This window comes from Coloeus monedula (assembly GCF_965178545.1).
Source record: "Coloeus monedula genome assembly, chromosome: 4".
Classification (NCBI taxonomy): domain Eukaryota; kingdom Metazoa; phylum Chordata; class Aves; order Passeriformes; family Corvidae; genus Coloeus; species Coloeus monedula.
Genome location: NC_138784.1, coordinates 29,591,952 through 29,609,778, shown reverse-complemented (window position 1 = coordinate 29,609,778; position 17,827 = coordinate 29,591,952). Strand labels below are relative to the sequence as shown.

The window sequence follows — 17,827 nt, the reverse complement described above, 5'->3', positions numbered from 1 at the left end:
CAGGGAGCTCGCATTCGGGCGTGTCTCTGGTTTGACATTGCCCGGGGCAAGGCTGCGGGAGCACGTGGCGCAGCTGGCAAGCTCCCCGAGCCGGGCGGCGATAAGGAAGGAGCGGGAGTTGAGGCGCGGGTGTTAGCGCTGGACGGCGGGCTCATACAGGCCGAGTCCCGCACAGCAGAGTCCGTGCCGCTGGGTTCCCGGGCAGCAGTGTCGGTGCCGCGGCGCTCCCGGGCAGCCGTGCCCGTGCCGCGGAGCTCCGGGGCGCGGGGCCAGGCCCAGGGCGGCCGCGGGGCGGGCGCGGCCCCGCCGGGGCGCAGGCGCGGGCGGGAGGGCGGTGGCCGCGCGTGCGCGGCGGTTGGCGTGGCGCCTCCGCCAATCGCGGCGCGGGTCGTTGTGCGGCGGCCCCGCCCCCGGCGCGGCGAAGGACAAGGTGACGGCGCGGGGCCCGCGTTCAGCCTCTGCCGCAGCGGCTCCATCTTGCGAGGTGAGTCGGGGCGGCGCGGGCCGCCCGCCCGCTGGGGACCAGGCTCAGGCCTGGGGCAGGGCCGCCTGCGGGTGGGGAGCCGGGGTCCGGCGGCCGCGCCGTGGCGGGGCTTCCCGGTCCCACGTCGCTCTGCTCTTCTCGCCCGCCTCAGGTCGCCATGTTCTCGTCCATCGCGCCGCTCGCGCGGCACAACCCGTTCTACGCTCCGCACTTCCAGCTGGTGCAGGACGGCGTGAGGAAGCGCACAGCGGAGCCCGCGGAGGCGCCCGCCACGCGGCGGGGCCTGGCGGCCGCGTCCGCCGACGAAGGTGAGAGCGGGACGGAAGGGCCGCGGCGGAGGCGAGGCCCGTGGGCGTCCGGGGCGGCGGTGCTTGCGCTGTCCCCGCCAGCACGGGCCTGTGCCCGCCGAGGCTGCGCAGGGAGGGTCAGCGCTCAAGCGGGGCTCGGCCGGGCCGGGAGGGGCCGGCGCTGGGCCTACGCGCCCGCTTGGAGGACGAGGAAGGGCACGGGCGGGGGAGGCGCTGGCAGTGCTTCCGCTCTCCCGGTGGTTTGTGCTGAGGAGCAGGAGGGATCCGGGCTTGCCGGGAAAGGACACGGGAAGGTTCTAGTGCAGAGTAATCACAGAGACCCCCAGAGATTCTGTTTTGGAGGGCAAAGAGCACTTCTGGTAAGGCAGGGTCTGCAGCCTCGGGCACTGAGGTTGTAGGTCTGTACTTCTTTCATGGGTGGAGAAGAGCAGTGAGTGACTCTTTGGATTCGAAAGATCATCCCTCCCATCCTTAATCCATTTTTCTCTTATTTTTTTTCACTAGTTTATTTATAGCTGGGCATCGGTGTCTCTAGATACATTAGGGGTGCTTGCTGCTCTTCTTTTTTAGTTCTTTTTTTCATTTTACTAGTTGTGGGGCATACACCAGATAACTTGCTATTTAAGATATAGGGATGCACTTTAGAGTTAAGTGCGAGTGCTTCCCGTATGCTTCCAAGTCACTTTTTGGACTTCTGAAGGTCAGACCTTGATGGTACTTGCAGTATCATAGAATGGGTAAGATTGGAAAGGACCACAGTGAGTCATCATCATCCTCACAGGTCCAGCTTCCCTGCTGAAGCAGGGTCGTCCTAGAGCAGATTGCACAGGATTGTGTCCAGATGGCTCTTGAGTATCTCCAGGGAGGGAGGCTCCACAGCCTCTTTGGGCAGCCTCTTTCAGTGCATGGTCACCACAGTATAGAAGTTCTTCCTTATATCTTGACAGAACTTCCTGTGCATCAGTTTCTGCCCATTGCCTCTTGTCCTGCTTGGCACCACTGAGAAGAGCCTGGCTCCATCCTCTTGACACCCTCCCATCAGTACTTACAACGATGAGGTCCCCTTTCAGTCGTCTTTTCTTGAGGCTGAACAGACCCAGCTCCCTCAGCCCTTCCTCATAAGTGAGGTATTGCAGTCCCTTCATCATCTTTGTTGCCCTTTGCTGGACCCACCCCAGGAGCTCCATGTCTCTCTTGTACTGTGGAGCCCAGAATTGGGCACAGCACTCCAAATGTAGCCTCACTAGGGCTGAGTAGAGGGGCAGGATCACCTCCCTCAACCTGCTGGCAGTGCTCTTCCTAATGCATTACAGGATACCATTGGAGTGGCCTTCTTGGCCACACGGGCACGCTGCTGGCTCATGGACAGCTTGCTGTCCAGCAGGACCCCAGGTCCTTCTCTGCAGAGCCGCTTTCCAGCAGGTCAACCCCCAGCCTGTGCTGGTTCATGGGGCTGTTCCTCCCCAGGTACAGGACCCTGCATTTGCCTTTGTGAAACTTTAACACAGTTCCTCTCTGCACATCTCTCCAACCTGTTGAGGTCCATCTGAAGGAATGCACAGTAGTAGAGGTGGATATTAAAATTTTAATTCTTTTAAGCTCTCGATAACTTAAAAGCATCTCTCTGGTTTTACTTTTTAAAAAAAAAAGAATTGCTTTCAGCAGGCTATCTCTTCTGAAGTAACATGATTATTGAAGTATTTTAGTGCACTTACATGAGCATTCATGTAATGCATGAAAGAGAGACAGGTTAGGCTTTATAAAGTTTTCTACAAATTATTCGCAGCTTTCAGTGTAGTAATCCTGCTGCCAGCTAACTAAAGCCCTAAATCACTCTTTGGTATGCTAAATATATTCAGTAGGTGCACTTACTTCTTTAAAGCATTGTGCTTAATCTTCATCCTGTTTGTGGGCAGTTGTGGTCAAAGGTGGCCAGTTTTTCAGTCTGTGTAATCTTTTCTGCTGAGTTCATTATTTCATGTACCAGTTGGTTCTCTGGCTTTTGTGTTGAGAACCTAACACAGTGCAGAAGATATCTGAACTTGCACAAGGTCACACAAAGTCAGTACAAGCTACACGACCTTCTGAGATCAGCTCAGGGCATCAGCCACAACACAGCTCAGAGATGAAGTATTTTATGACCAGCTCATGGAATTTGTCCTTGCTAACGTGTCAAATGGGAAGCAGAGATATGAAGTAGTTACGATGTAGCTGTCTCAACAGAGTAGGCATATTTTTATGCTGTATGTTTATACTTGAGTAGGTTAAGGGTGTTTATCTTAAATCAGTCCCTGGGTATGTGAGAATGACTTTCTTCTCTGTACTAGGTGGTCAGCTGGTTCTCTTCTCAGGTTATGGTTTTTAAGACATTTAACTCTACTTCTGAAAGTCCAAGATCATCTGTAGCTTTATTTTCCTAATACTACTGTACCACTACAAACCTAGGCACCTCTAAAGAGCTCAAGCCTAATTGATACTGGCTTTCTAAATTACTGTATTTGAAGACTAGGCTGTCAGGTCAGTCTGAATAGCATCGTTATACAGCACATACATAAAACTCTACTTTTCTGTGGCTACTGTATAGGTTTATCCCTCTCAGTTGAGGAGTATGACTTCTAACAGTAAATTACTTAAAGAAGGGCGGTGTGAACAAACAGTTCTGGAATCTGGGCAGCACAGTAGCAGGTGCAGGGCTGTTGTGCTGTTGGCCAAAGACACAGCTAGACAGAGCTGCCCCGAACAGACCTAGAGTCTGTTCTCTGATTACACCTGCGTAGAAAGCCTGGTCTGTGTGTATTTAACCAGCCATTCTGGAAAATCAGAAACAGACTGTTTCTGCTGTCTGCAAATCTGCTAGCATAGCCAGGCTATCTTGGAGCTATGTGTAAGTCCCAGATCAGCATATTTCCAGTCTTCAGCAGTGTCTCAGTTAAAGATAAGTTATTCTGATAACTGACTTTCAGCTTTAACCTTAGGTTCACTATGTCATCTATGATTTGATATTTATTATTTTAGAATAAAGAAAACTTTATTGTTTTGGTAGTTTTTAAGAGTAAGGTGAAAAACGTAACTATAAAATGTAATGTAGAATCTGGAACACTTGTGGGAAGGAGTGCCTTTAAAATAGCAAAGTTATGAGCTGGGTAAGCCTGCTAGTGTTACCTGCTGCTCTGTTGATGCTGTTGAACATCATTGTCTATTTCTCTTGAATTCATAACCAGAAAGATTGGGCAAAGAAACTCTGCATAAGATAGGCTTTTGCTGGCTTTTAGTTTTCATTAATGTTTCTTGGAGATAGTTCTTATTAAGTTATAACACTTTAATGTCTATTTCATTATATTGAAGTGACACCAGTAGATTTAGTAGCAAAAGATTAAGCCTTTCTACTTTTGGGAATATTTTTACATAGTATATTATTTTCTGTATGTTTATTCAGTATATTAGTTTTACTTATGCATTTAAAATGTTAAGTATTAGACCTGTGCTGCTACTGTATGCTTATTTTGTATTGTTTGTTGTAAATTTGAGTGTTTTCTATTTGCACTCACTGATCCCTCTGTAGCTTTTTCAGAAATGAAAGAAGAAAAGGGATTCTTTTTTTCCAGCTCCAGTAACTTTGCTGTATAGGAATATGTGAAAAGTAATAACTTGTTGTTTTAAGATTGGATGGTTTTTTCCACAGTATATACACTGTATGGAACAGTGCATGTGAAGTATCCCTTGATCAATTGTTATCTGAAAGATTCTTTAATGAACCTTGTGTACAAGCATTCAGTGGGGCAATAAACAGCAATCTGCAATTTCATCAAACAAACACTTGAGATACTGTATTTGAAAGAAAAATTTTTTTAAAGCTGTATAAATAATGTGAATAACACCAGAAAATGTATCTGCATATCTCCAACACTGATATTGTAGATTTTTATAGTCTCCACTTAAATACAGAAGTTAAACTGTCATAGAATATTTAACAAAAGAAGCTTTGTCTTTTGAGTACTAGAGGAATACTATTCTTCCTTAATTCCTGGATATAAGAAATTGTTAGTCTTTGCAATTTTGAGTCATAATTTCTGCTAGTAACTTCTGGGATTTTATATGGTTTAAGTGTGCTGTGAGCTAAAACTTCACTGTTGCTTCCTTCGCTTATTTAAAGGGACAAATTCAATTTGGAAGACTTAGAATAAAATCTTGTCAGTCCAAACTGTTTTAATTTGAAGCAAAAGTATTATTTTTCATTATAACACTGTATAGTCAAATAATACAGCATGGGAGATTATTTCAGTTTAATACTTTGGGAGAGTAGCCCGTAGTTTTGTTTCTTTTCTGATCATTGTTACCATTTATGATTGATCATATATATGTATTTTTTTCCAATTAACTAGAATACAGCTGTGCATATGGCTCAAACAGATTCTTTCTCCTTTGTGGTCTTGGTGGGATTATTAGCTGTGGAACAACACATACAGCACTGGTTCCTCTAGACCTGGTTAAATGCAGAATGCAGGTTTGTTCTGCATGTTATGTGATGACAGAGCATGTTTAGTGTGGTATATTTAATTACTAATGAATTGGAAGCATAAAATATACCTGGGACATCACTGTCCAGCAGTGCATGGAGCTTATATAAAAGCATGGTGTGTCTTTTTTTTTGCTGCAGAATACAGTTGTGAATATGGCTCACTCAAGTTTTATGCTCTCTGTGGCGTTGGTGGGGTCCTAAGTTGTGGCCTGACACACACTGGTGTTGTACCTCTGGATTTAGTGAAATGTCGTATGCAGGTTTGTATAAACTTAAACATTTCTTGAACTTCTATGTTCTATCTAGCCAGCATATTAAGGGTTTGCAGTAGGGATGCAGTATTTTGTGGATGACAAGAAGCAAGTAAACTTGAACGCTACTTTATCAAATCTACTGCTGTAAGACTAGCAAAATACCACTTTCAAGAGAAGTAAAGGTATTAAGGATAATCTGGATGAATTGTTTTTGACAGCATTTAAGGTATGTTTAACTGACTATATTTGCTAAAAGGCACCCACCACAGTGTTACTCTGCTGGCTGGTTGGCTGTCCAGCACTGTTACAGTGCTTTTGGAGTAATGAAATAGTATCTTTTGGATCTCCGTTTTTTAGCCTGGAGTGACATGCATGTGTAATTTGATCCATTAACACTGTGGATATCAATGCATGGCTTATGGATTGGATATTTTCTAATGATGCCACTTTGAGAAGCGTGGCTAAAACTTGATTTGGTATCAGGAAGGCCCTCAGTGCTTGCGACTGTTTTCCTTGAAGTGGTTTTTGATTAAACTGAAAGGAACATCATTGCATTGCATTTATGACACATTAAAATCATCCTGTGAACAGCCATGAATGAAAACATACTAGTGGATTTATTCAGGCAACTCTGCAAGAGTGAAGCAAATTAAAGCACACTTGTAAATTTCTGGAAATACAGTATTGCATAGGCTGTTGCATAGGCTGACACTGATTATAAGAATGGCTATTTTGTAATTATAGAACTTCTGAAATGAGAACTATGAATTAGTCAAACCTCCTCGTCACACTAGGAGTATGCATGTGCTATTCTTCAAAATTGTGTTCTTCTGAATGGCCTTTATTTAACAATGTTTACCAGAGAGGCTTTTTCACATTCGTGAGAGCACCTGAAATTCTGGTCTCAGACTAGGAAATCTGTAACACATCAGACGTGCTCAGTGTTCTGTTTTATTACATTGTAAGGGTGGTGATACTGCCCCTTCACTCTCCAGCACTTAGAGGGAGGTTCAGGAGGAGGGTTCCATGTGCATTCCAGGTGTGATCTTGTAAAACCTGTCAGCGTTTATCTCTTTACAGATCCAGTGCAGAGCATGTTACTAATCCTTCCTAAGTTCTCCAGAAGAAACTGTTGCCTGCCCTCTCATGTCTTTTTAAGAAGAGGTCACCTTTGCCATGGTTTAACTGAAAACAGGACACCTGTTACACACCTAATAACTAAGCATGGTTCTGACTTGAACATAGTCTCATTTTACAGTGCCCGATTAAATATCCAATTTTCTAAAATTATGTCTTTTTAAAATTGACATATTTAGGTGGACTAGATCTCAAGTATATTCCTAGACTGCAAGACAAAAATACTGGCCAGTGCAGGTTGGCATGCACGTCCCATAGCTCTTTCTGAAAGCTTTGATTGGCATCCAGTTTGATATCTTCTTATCCTCTGAGGAAATGTGGGATGATGTCAAATATGGAAAGTAACAGTGGGATGTGACTTAATTACCTGTTAAAAAGTTTCTGCTAAATTACTTCCTTTCACCTGAAACAAAATTATTCAAGTCAGTCTTTTTTAGAATTTTGTGGGCAGAAAACAATTTGCGTGTAGCCTTTATTGCCAAGTCAAAGTACAAATGTAGAAGTTTTTGAATACTCTTTGATCTGCTTTGCTCCATCTGTCTTAGTCTGACTATGTGGAGAGATCACACAGGAAAAGCAACCACCTCTGATTAGTAAACAGGTGAATCATTATGTTTCTGGCAGTGCTTGGGTGTTACATAGGTTTAGTGTGTAAAGTAGATGAGATTGCTGACAGGACCCATTAACTTTTTAAAAAATCTGACCTATCCATAGTTGTACCAGTGCACCATTTACAGTGTTAGAACAGGGATTTCAGTAAATCTTTTCATTACAGTCACATTGTTAATTTGAAGAATTGAAATAAAACAAAATTCGGTTTGGTGGTTTCTGAGTATTGGGGAACATACTGGCTGTTAAAATAAGTCAGGGTTTGAGATTAGCAAGTAACCATTATGGTTACGTTAGTGTAACTTTGTGGTGAGTACATCATCTGTCCAGGGGATTATAGGAAGCCGGATGTCTGAGGAATTTAAAAACTAAAAATTTTGGATGGGGGTGTGAGAAGAAAATAGTAAGCTTTCTCAAACATTCAACTGCCTGTTCTCTTTAGGTTGATCCACAAAAATACAAGAGCATCTTCAATGGATTTTCAGTGACAATCAAGGAAGATGGCGTTCGTGGCTTGGCTAAGGGATGGGCTCCAACCTTTATTGGCTATTCCATGCAAGGGCTTTGTAAATTTGGTTTCTATGAAGTTTTCAAAATCCTGTATGGCAACATGCTGGGAGAGGTAAGCCTTAAATGTTTTATGTAAAGCTATATGTCTGCAGCATAATAGTATTAGTGATAAGGAGTAATCACAAAGGCATGATTTATTAATAAAAATATGTTTAAATGAATTTCAGGAAAATGCCTATTTGTGGCGTACTTCGCTATATTTAGCCGCATCTGCCAGTGCGGAGTTTTTTGCTGACATTGCTCTGGCTCCAATGGAAGCTGCTAAAGTTCGTATTCAGACACAGCCTGGATATGCGAACACTCTGCGGCAGGCTTTACCCAAAATGTTTGCAGAAGAAGGCATCTGGGCGTAAGCATCTCTTCATTTTATTTGAAGTTCTTGATGTTCAGTGCATTTTGTTAATGAAGAACTGGTGCTATAACTAATTCTGGCCTTAGTTTGTAATACTTTGGTCTTTGTATTTCAAGATAACATACTTCAGGCAATTTGTGCTGAACTGTTAATTCCACATGCTCCTTAGATCCATCTTTGTGAGTATCTTTGTGCTGAGTTCTGCTGGATAACTTCAGTTTCTAGCAGTTCCACTCAGAGATACTCAGCAACTTTCTGGTTGTACAGTCAAAGATGCTTGAGTCATTGGCATGTGAGAGTAATATAACTGCATGTTAGCTTTCTGTTCTGATAGAAGTGGCTGTAGATGTACAGGTCATGTCTCACTATCAGGACTTGGCTGGTATGCAGACATTAGCATTACTGCACTGGTAGTATCAGTACTACATTGCTGCAGTGCACTGTAATCTGAAAAGTGATTACAGAAACTGCTGTGCAGCCTGGGGACCGGGAAAATTTCTATTCATGTTGCTGTTTTAAGGTAGTACTCAGGAATGAATACAACTTAATTTTCTGTAGGTACTGACTGCATTACATGTCGGTATGAAGAAATTGTATTCTTGATAGCAGCAATAAAAAATTTATTTCAGGTTAGAAATATACCTTAAATACTGAAGAAAATGAAACTGAGTTTGTCTCTTCTCTGATTAAGTTTCTATAAAGGTGTTGCTCCGCTGTGGATGAGACAGATTCCATACACAATGATGAAATTTGCCTGCTTTGAACGTACTGTTGAAGCTCTCTACAAGTACGTTGTTCCCAAGCCACGAAGCGAATGTACAAAAGGAGAACAGCTGGTAGTCACATTTGTTGCAGGCTATATTGGTAAGGAATCTTCAAGTCCTACACTTCATTAATGGATTACTGCAACTCTAGGGACCTGTTGCTTTTCAGAATATTAAGCAGATGTCACTAACATGGGAGAAGTTACTTGCAACTTCCAAATGTGGCGGAGAAATAACTATAATCAGTCTGTTAGGGGAAAATGGGTCTGTAATAGGACACTACTCTTAACCAATGTTGATGGCCACATTTAGAAACTGCAGCTGATTTAAGTGAAAACTTGCATCTTTTTCAGTCTTGGGAAGGTAAGAGAAATTTGGATGGAAGGGGGATTTTCAGTATCCAAAGATTCACAAGTTTTCTTCTGGTTGTTTTCTTCTGCTCAGAAGTTTCAGCTGGTTGTACTTAGTGTGTCCAGTAATGGTACAGCTAAAACATCACAGAACTAATGTCAAATTATTCTTTCAGCTGGTGTGTTCTGTGCAATTGTTTCCCATCCTGCTGACTCTGTGGTGTCTGTATTGAACAAAGAAAAGGGCAGCTCAGCTTCACAGGTTCTTATGAGGCTTGGATTCAAAGGTACATTCTTACTTTCATGTATTTTGGATCAAGTATTTTTGGTGTTTTGGAGAGGATTTAGTTTTTTTCATGCCATTTTATGCTGCTCATGCTTTATGGTTTGCTCTCCAGGTGTATGGAAGGGTCTGTTTGCTCGTATCATCATGATTGGTACCCTGACTGCACTACAGTGGTTCATCTACGATTCTGTCAAGGTTTATTTCAGACTTCCTCGCCCACCTCCACCTGAAATGCCAGAATCTCTGAAGAAGAAGCTTGGTCTAACTGAATAGACAACTCATGGACTGCTGGCTGCCCCAGTGATGAGTTTCATGAAACTTTTATATATTTGACTATGTAGAAAACAAACTCTATACAATGTCATTATTGGCTGTGCCCTCATCTCACATGAGGGTTTAAATTCTACCACTGTCATTGCCTGAAATAAATGAGAAACAGAGTGCTTAGTGTCTGTTTACTACTGCATATGTAAGCTTCATTTCATAGTAGCAAATATTTCAAATAGTCTCCTGGCTTCTCCTTCTCCCCCCCCCAAAAAAAAAGTTTTTAAAAAAATACCCTGTTCCACAGTTTAGAAACTCTAGAGAAATGTTACTCTTCCACTTAAAATTAGGCTTTCTCTGTTTCCAGAGAAGTGCCAAGAACCTGTCCTTGCAGAACTGCAGAAAATTAACTGCAGTCGTGTGCACTTTGAGCCCACTGATCATTTGCCTGTAGTAAGCTGTTACTGTAGAACAGCTGAATTCCTGAATGGCTGAGATGAGACTGGAGTCTGATTGGGCATCGTGGTCATGGTATCAGTGTTCCCCATAGAGATAAAAGGAACCTTATGCATACTGGAGCTGTTTCTGCCTTGGGATGGTCATCCCAATTTAACTTATACTTACTTGACTAATTTCTGCTTCTGTTGGCTTTGAACCACACCAAAGAACTTGGCCCTTCTGATTGTCCTGTGGACTTAAACAGTAGTTGCTACCTCTTAACTAGGGAAAAGCTGATGTTAATAAAGATTTTTAAATATATTTGACTACTAATGCTGTACTTCAGCTTTACAGTAAAATAAAAGTGGTTTGTGTTTTATCCTAGTTTGAAAAACTTTTCCCTACATTTGCTACAGCTGTGGTTTTTTATTTCAATTATTTTTTGTCTGAATTAAATTGATACTGAATTATGGTTGAACCATGTATTTCTGCAGCACAAGGAGCCATACCAGGTTTTTTGGACCTTGATGTGAAGAAATACATGCTCCTTGGCACACAAGAGGAGACAGTTGAGGCAATGTTAAGGTATTTGTTCTTGAATTTTTTCTCGAGTCTTTTAGTGAAGGGGGATCATGCTGCCTTCTGCATTTCACCTGCTCAGTAGCCCACAGATGAATCACTACACCCTATCCAGCTCACAAAGTAGAGCTGGAGCTGATGTGGTTTTTGTGCAAAACTGTGGATATGCTGCCTTACAGCATGTGTGCTGTTGATACTGAACTTAGCTTGGCACTCACGTATGTTATCCTGCTTCTTCCTCTTTACTTGGCTCCTTCGGAGCCAAAAGGACAAATCTGGCAGGTGCCATTGAAATGGCATAAATGTACTGACTGCTGCATCTTGCTGGAGTTGGATGTGCCTGTTATTGTAGCATTGAGCATCTCAGCCCCTGGGAAAACTCTCCAGCTTCCAAAATTTAGAATAATTATGCTAAATAAGAAAGCTGGGCCTTATTTTGCATTGTTGCCTTTCAGAATGCGGAGTAAAAGCTAAAATGACACCATTTTCCTGTCACCATGACAGTAATAAAGGCACTCTTAGAGCAGCTGGTATCTGCTTGCATTACACAGCTAAGTCCAATACCCTAAGTCTAAATAAAGCATTTGTACAAGTACTTTGTAGTTGAATTAAAATTATTTAACGCTAAAAGTATGCAAACCTTGTTTCCCCATTGTGAATGGGAAGCTTTGGAATTATTTAATGAGTCATTAAATGCTTGTAAGAGCTTCCTTGGAGAAGGGCCTTTACTATGACTTGATCTTGTATCAAGACTGTTTGAAGTTGTGTGTATGGTGCAACTTGCTAGGCAGAACTGTCACTTGTGTACTGGATATCAGTTTCTCTAGAGGCATGTTTCAACTCAGTAGATTTTTCTTTGCTGAAAGTTCCTTCTAATCCTGGGGAAAGTGGTCTGTCAAATTTTAAGCCTGGCAGAAGAGTGAAACAAGCTTGGCTCATGCAGTGAGGTAGTCTGTCAAGCAAGCTAGTGCTGAGCTAAATTTTTCAAGACTCTGATTCTATATGTGGAGCACATTGCACATTTTTTCTCTAGGATTGAGTCAGTGTTGCACAGTTGTTACAAATATGTACAATAATAAAAGAATCTTAAGTCCATTTTCTCATTGCTTAAGGGTAGACCTAAAATTATCTTTTTAAAGATGCTCAGATAATTTTATCTAGGTAGATCTGAGATAAGACTACAAGGAGCAGCCAGCAGTTCTCCTTCTGTAACTGAGAAAGGGAAAATACACTTAGTGCTCCTTGCAGTGTTGTGTTTCAGGGGAAAACCCAGGACGGGGAGAGAATTGCCTTGCAGCTGCTGGCTTCATTGACCTTCAGCCATAGGATTGTTCAGATGCTTGTTAGGAAAGGGGGTTGCTTAAAGGGTTTCCTGCTGGTGTTTTAAATAAGCTTCAGTGGGAAAAATGTAGTATTAAGATGCATTTAAAAGGTCAACTTTGTCATTGATAACTGCTTTGTGCATAATGCCTGGTACATTTTCCAAAGGTTCAGATGGAGCAGTGGTGCTTTTGATGGATTTGCATTTCCATTGCAAGGAAAGTCCTGCATCAAAAAGGGGTACCCCATTTTGAACTTGGATAACTCCAGACCCATCACTAAACCCCAAAGTGCTCTGTAAAACATGGATTATGTATATGCGGCTTGTGTATATTTTATGAAGGAGGAAACATCCTTTCTTGCTGGTTTTGGAGCTGAGCTTTTTTGTTTAAAGCATACCATATACATAAATTTGGAATAATGAGTGCATTTGCACATGGTGTTTGTATCAGGTTGTACTACAGATGAAATGTGCTGACACTTGCTGATACTCGCGGAAATGTCTGTTGCATATCATTTCAAAATGGGCTGTAATAATACAAATAGTTGTAACTCATTTACATTTCTACATAGAAATGATGTAGTTCACAGTGAAAACAATAAACATCCTGCTTTTTTATAGCAAATATGAGTACTTTGGGTAGATGAGCTTAATAGCTGCATGGCCTTGTTACAGAATACAATTTTTGTAACTCAGTACTGGGGAGAAAGAGACTGTTAGCACGCAATTCTTGGCTGAGCAGGCGTTCTGGTGTGTAAAAGTAGATTTTAATGTTTTGGGATTACTTTGCTCATGTAATTTTTCATCATTGATCACTTAATTCTGTTGCTGGCTTTTGGGTTGTTTTTTTCAAGTTGCTGACAAGAATATTAATTGGCCAGTTTTGTACCTGAAAACTAAACTGAAAGCAAAGATGGACTGAATATCACTACATGCTGGGCTCAATAGGATGATCTGTTTTAAGTAGCATAGCTGTAATTTTCATTATTACCTGAATCTCACAATCATTTAACAAAATTGCGGAGTATCACTGCATGACCCTAGAAATGAACTAAGGGGGTTGCAGTTTTCCTGAGCTGATACTCTCCCCAGCACCAACAGTACTAAAACAAGGAGGCAAGGTTACCAGTCTGCTTTAAATTTTTGAAAAATACCTCACTCTCTGCTCACCTTTTCCACTGCAGAAAGAGCTCTCTGCTTCTCTCTTTAGAGCTACTAAGCTCCTATAAAACTTCCATTTTTTAGAACAGTGGAGATGTGTGCTTGAAGGGCAAACAGAGATTTGCAATACCTGTGGTGATTATGGGAGAGTTTCTGATCGCTCGCCTTACTGCTGAAGTCAGTACGGTGGTGTGACAACTTTAGAGATACAGATTATTCTAAAATATTTTTTCCAAGTAAACTTTACCTTTGTGACTTAATTTTTTTGTCTTGCTTGCAGCAAGAAAAGTTTCTGAAAGGATTATAATGCTTTAGACCTGCACTTCCTGGGAAGGAAGGGTGGGAGGTCTGCATACCTCTAAAGGCAAAGGGAAATGAATGGTCCTGTAACACTTTTTGCATGCTTAACTTACCTTGGAGACCATGCACAAGACTGTACACTCAGCTTTTCACTGGGAGATGTGTTCTAGAATTTGGAGGTTGAAAGTGAAATCCACAGTTGTTTATCCTGGCTTGTTTTCTGGTTACTGTTCCAAGGAGTGAGTGCACTCTTTTAATGCAGACAGACCTGTGCTGTGTCAAGGCTACTCAGATTAACTGTGCAGCTGGAATGTATTTTCCACATCACTTGTGTAGATGTTGCTCTACCAGTTCTCCAGTTCTGCCTCTGCAGATTCTTACTGGCTACTGACCACAAACGATGCATTCATAAAATTGAAAGCAAAGTAAATAAAATTACTGTAGCCTGGGATGCCTTTAATCCACAAAATATTTATTATATAACCCTCCAACTCCTAAGGTGTATGTGCATGTGTACATACATTGTTTCAGATACGATATGCAATGCATGCTTTAGCATGGCTGTTCTTTCATTCTGCTGCCTCCTTCAAATGCCATTTGGTTATTTTCAGGGGCTCACTTAAGAACTGTGTGGAAGAACAAAGGGACAGGGGCTGGTACAGTATCTGCGGATGTTTTCTAGGAAAACTTGTCTTTTGACAGGTTTATTCTTGCCATTTGTCAGGTGGACTGGAAAGAGGTAAAAGAAAGGGGGAGGTAGGAATGGACCTATACCAAAAAGAGAAAAGCTTTAAACAAAGTATTTGAGGTTGACTGTGGGCAAAGAAGCAAAGAAGGTACAGAAGACCAGCAACATGAAGCAGCCCAAAAAGACATGGAATGTGTATGAGAATAGTGAGGGAGAAGAATGCTTGTATCTTCCATACAATCAAGAGTCTAGTAGTTTCAAGATGTTCAGGTATGGCCAACTGAGAACTTACACAGGCCTTACTGTATACTTACACTTCTTGATATAATTTCATTTACAGGCATTTTCTGAGTTGCTGTATCGCTTCTAATTGATCTTTATAGTAATTTTTATTCCTATTTAATGCACTTCCCTCCCCCACCTTCCTCTGCTAAAACCATTCCCACTATCTTGTTACTGCCAGCTGCATTTTCAAATGTCTCAGCTCTGTTGTTCTTCAGCACCAAAATAGTCCCAGTAGTTCAGAGCAGTAGCCTTTTGGGACGTAAGTAGCTTCTCTTTGCTAATTCTGCTGCTCACTATAGTATTTTACAGACTAAGAAATAATGAATGAATAAAACTTAGGATTCTTGAGCAGACACCGTGACACTGGGATAAAGCCATCAGCAGCATCAATAGGTCTTTCAGAGCATTGTCCCTATAGATAGTTCTGTATTTTAAAGACAGAACAGTGCTGCACAGTAATTTTGATTTACAGTTACAAAGCCTTACACAAATTATTCCATCTAAATGTGACAAACTTTTGCACGGCATCAGCAATAGTTCTGAACATTTCTTGCTTTGCTGCATTTACCTTGTTAAATACTATTTAAAAAATAACCCAGTTTACAAAAATCATAGAGTGACTATATTGAGACGAAGTGCTACTGCTGTTCGACTACCTCTTGTTTAGCTTAGCTGAAAGCCACAATTCTATTCCTTCTTTTGGAGCAGGAAAGCAAAACTGGAGAGCTGTCATTCTTGGGTCCTGCTTTCTTCATGAAAGCAAACTCTAAAGCTTAGAACATAATTTTATGCTTTAACACTGCTTTATTGTACAAAACAAGCAATTTATTAAATATAGCATCTGTCATTCTTCAGAAAGACAAATACATGCAGAGATACGTTTTTTGTTCACATTATTATTTCTCCCTTGAAATAAGTATGACTTTCCTGTCCTGCTCAAAGGAATAGGAAAAATTTCAGGTTCAGGTGTGCTTCTAAAGGAAACCTTTAAATATTGTCTGTCTTCTCAGTACTACACATGATGGAGTTAACAGTCCTCAAACACTGTTCTTTAGGCAGCAGCCTTTCAGTGATCAATTCATGTCTGAAATCTTGGTTATTTCATCCTTTGCATCCTTGATCTCGGTTTGAACTCTTGTTAGATTGGCCAATTTCTCATTGAGTAAAGCAATTTCCTTCTCCCGCCGTAATACTTCCTCCACTAATCTTCCTATTCTCAGTGTTAGGTCATTTATTAAGGGCTCCAAGATGGCAAACTCCTTTTTAACTTTGTACATCTTAGGTTTTAAATCATTTGCAAATGTAACTGTCTTCAGAACTTTTGCTCTGTCACCTTCAAGATTCAAAAGTCTATTGGAATGCTTGTTAAAATCACTCCTTAACTCAGACAGTGCTGTCTTAATTTGTTCGATTTTTCTTGCATTACTGGATGCCAGGCTTTGTATTTTGGTACTTCGGTCGATGCTACTGGTAAGGAGGTCACCTATATTTTTTACTGTTGCTTTTTCACCTTTTTCTACTTTATCTTCTAGTGTTTGCAAAGAATCTGTCAGTGCAGTCATTTCGGAGACCAGGCCTGAAATGCGCCTTATGTCAGTTTTTACTGTCACAATTGTCAATGTTACGTTCTTTGCTACAGAAGCTGCATTCTGTTCAGCGCTTGAAACTGCATGAAAAAGGCTGGTTAAATTCTTCTCCAGTTCTTCTTGTTTTTTAATTATGCTGCTAGACCATGTTTTCATTGTATAAATATCTTCCTGGAGATATTTAATGTGAGAAATTATGTGAAGATCTTCCAGCTGTTTCATTAAGTTCCAAGTCTTTTCACACTAGAGGGATACAAAAATATTTCTAGCTTAACAACTCAACGTCAAAATTCAAGCTATACTTTAATGAAATACCTTACTATTCTGATGTTCAATTTGAGTGCAAACCCTGTCTCTAAACTTCTGTTACAACACAACCAATTTTTTTTTTTCTGGTCAGTATACGTAACAAATGTTAGTGCTTCTTCTCTTAAAACAAAAAATTACAAGAAGGTGCTCCATGACTTTCCAAGGTGACCTCTGGAAACACAAGTCATCAAATGGAATCTTCTTCCATATATAGGAATTTTTTTTAAGTGTCCATAGAAGCTATTTTAGTGAAGGAAAACTCATGCTACTGCTGGATTTTTGTCTTGATTTCCTAGTTCACTCTTATTTTCTTATGATTGGTTCTTGATTTTCAAATTTGAGAGGAAAAAAGGAAATTACCTGAGTGATACAATCCTGTTCAATCCCCAATAAGTCAGGGTAGAACTTGGAGAGAAAAAAACCACTGAACAGGCAAACTGAAACACATTCTAAGAGGCTAGAATTAGTTTCATACTAATTCTTTTCTGGACACTAATAGTAAAAATATCACAGAAACAAGTATTTTAAATTCTTCAACAGTGCTTGTCGTTCCTCAATAGCTCAGAACTGTTTGCTCAAAAGTAAAAGACCAAAATTTAGGTTGTGGAAAGTTGTCTTGTTTCCTACTTAATGTCCTCTAAGGATGAGGATTTCATGTTGAATCTCCTGTATATTCAGCTTCCAATAAGGTTGAAGTTGATGAAAGACATTTGGCTAGAGGTCATACCACTGGCAATGTAGCCACGCTGCCCCAAAAAGATACGAAGTAGAAACACTAGAATTGGAACACACTTGTGAAAAGTATTTAAAAAACATTGCTTTATATAATAGTTTTTCCTAATAGCACATGGAATATTGAAGTATTTACTCTGTACCCTTTCTGAAGGAGCAGTTTATTTTGAATTAGATTATGTACCAGGATAGGGAAATTCACTACAATATATTTTTATTTTGAATATGACTGTAAACAGAAATTTATACATAAGCAAAAATTATATGAAACCAACACAGCTTTAGAACATTGAGAAACACTGGTTTCATAGTCTCTTGAATGGGCAGTGTTACCTGTTTAGTGAAGATTGCAGTGGAGTTCTAGAGAAATGAATGTACAAACCCAGAATAATTCAAGTTAGGTCTGATTAAGTCATAAATGTTGTGGGTTCATACTGTTTCTACTAAGCAATCTCCTTTCCTGAGAAATACAAAATTATCAAGACAGTAAGTCTGCCGATGATTTATGTTGTCCCTGAGGTCCAAATTTCA

The 17,827-nt window shown here is 40.9% G+C and overlaps 2 protein-coding genes across 2 annotated transcripts; one reads left to right on the top strand and one right to left on the bottom strand.

Moving 5' to 3' along the window:
• Window positions 1-342: 342 nt before the first annotated feature.
• Window positions 343-10,074, top strand: SLC25A3 (solute carrier family 25 member 3). Its single transcript, XM_082280681.1, has 8 exons — window positions 343-484; window positions 636-792; window positions 5,175-5,296; window positions 7,754-7,933; window positions 8,049-8,230; window positions 8,925-9,097; window positions 9,524-9,634; window positions 9,746-10,074. The coding sequence occupies exons 2-8, from the start codon at window positions 642-644 to the stop codon at window positions 9,904-9,906; spliced, it is 1,080 nt and encodes a 359-aa protein (XP_082136807.1). The 5' UTR covers window positions 343-484; window positions 636-641; the 3' UTR covers window positions 9,907-10,074.
• A 156-nt stretch (window positions 10,075-10,230) lies between these two features.
• On the bottom strand, window positions 10,231-16,492 carry LOC309572423 (inhibitor of nuclear factor kappa-B kinase-interacting protein-like). The gene has a single exon (XM_082280682.1). It carries the CDS (start codon window positions 16,475-16,477, stop codon window positions 15,743-15,745), a length of 735 nt encoding a protein of 244 aa, XP_082136808.1. The 5' UTR covers window positions 16,478-16,492; the 3' UTR covers window positions 10,231-15,742.
• Window positions 16,493-17,827: the final 1,335 nt, after the last annotated feature.

What these genes read in the sequence shown, in the direction of transcription:
- SLC25A3 (XM_082280681.1), top strand. Translation starts at nt 642, where the DNA reads ATGTTCTCGTCCATCGCGCCGCTCGCGCGGCACAACCCGTTCTACGCT. An exon ending in GGCCGCGTCCGCCGACGAAG is followed by an intron (nt 793 to 5,174) that starts GTGAGAGCGGGA and finishes CCAATTAACTAG; the next exon opens with AATACAGCTGTGCATATGGC. An exon ending in TGGTTAAATGCAGAATGCAG is followed by an intron (nt 5,297 to 7,753) that starts GTTTGTTCTGCA and finishes TGTTCTCTTTAG; the next exon opens with GTTGATCCACAAAAATACAA.
- LOC309572423 (XM_082280682.1), bottom strand. Translation starts at nt 16,477, where the DNA reads ATGAAACAGCTGGAAGATCTTCACATAATTTCTCACATTAAATATCTC.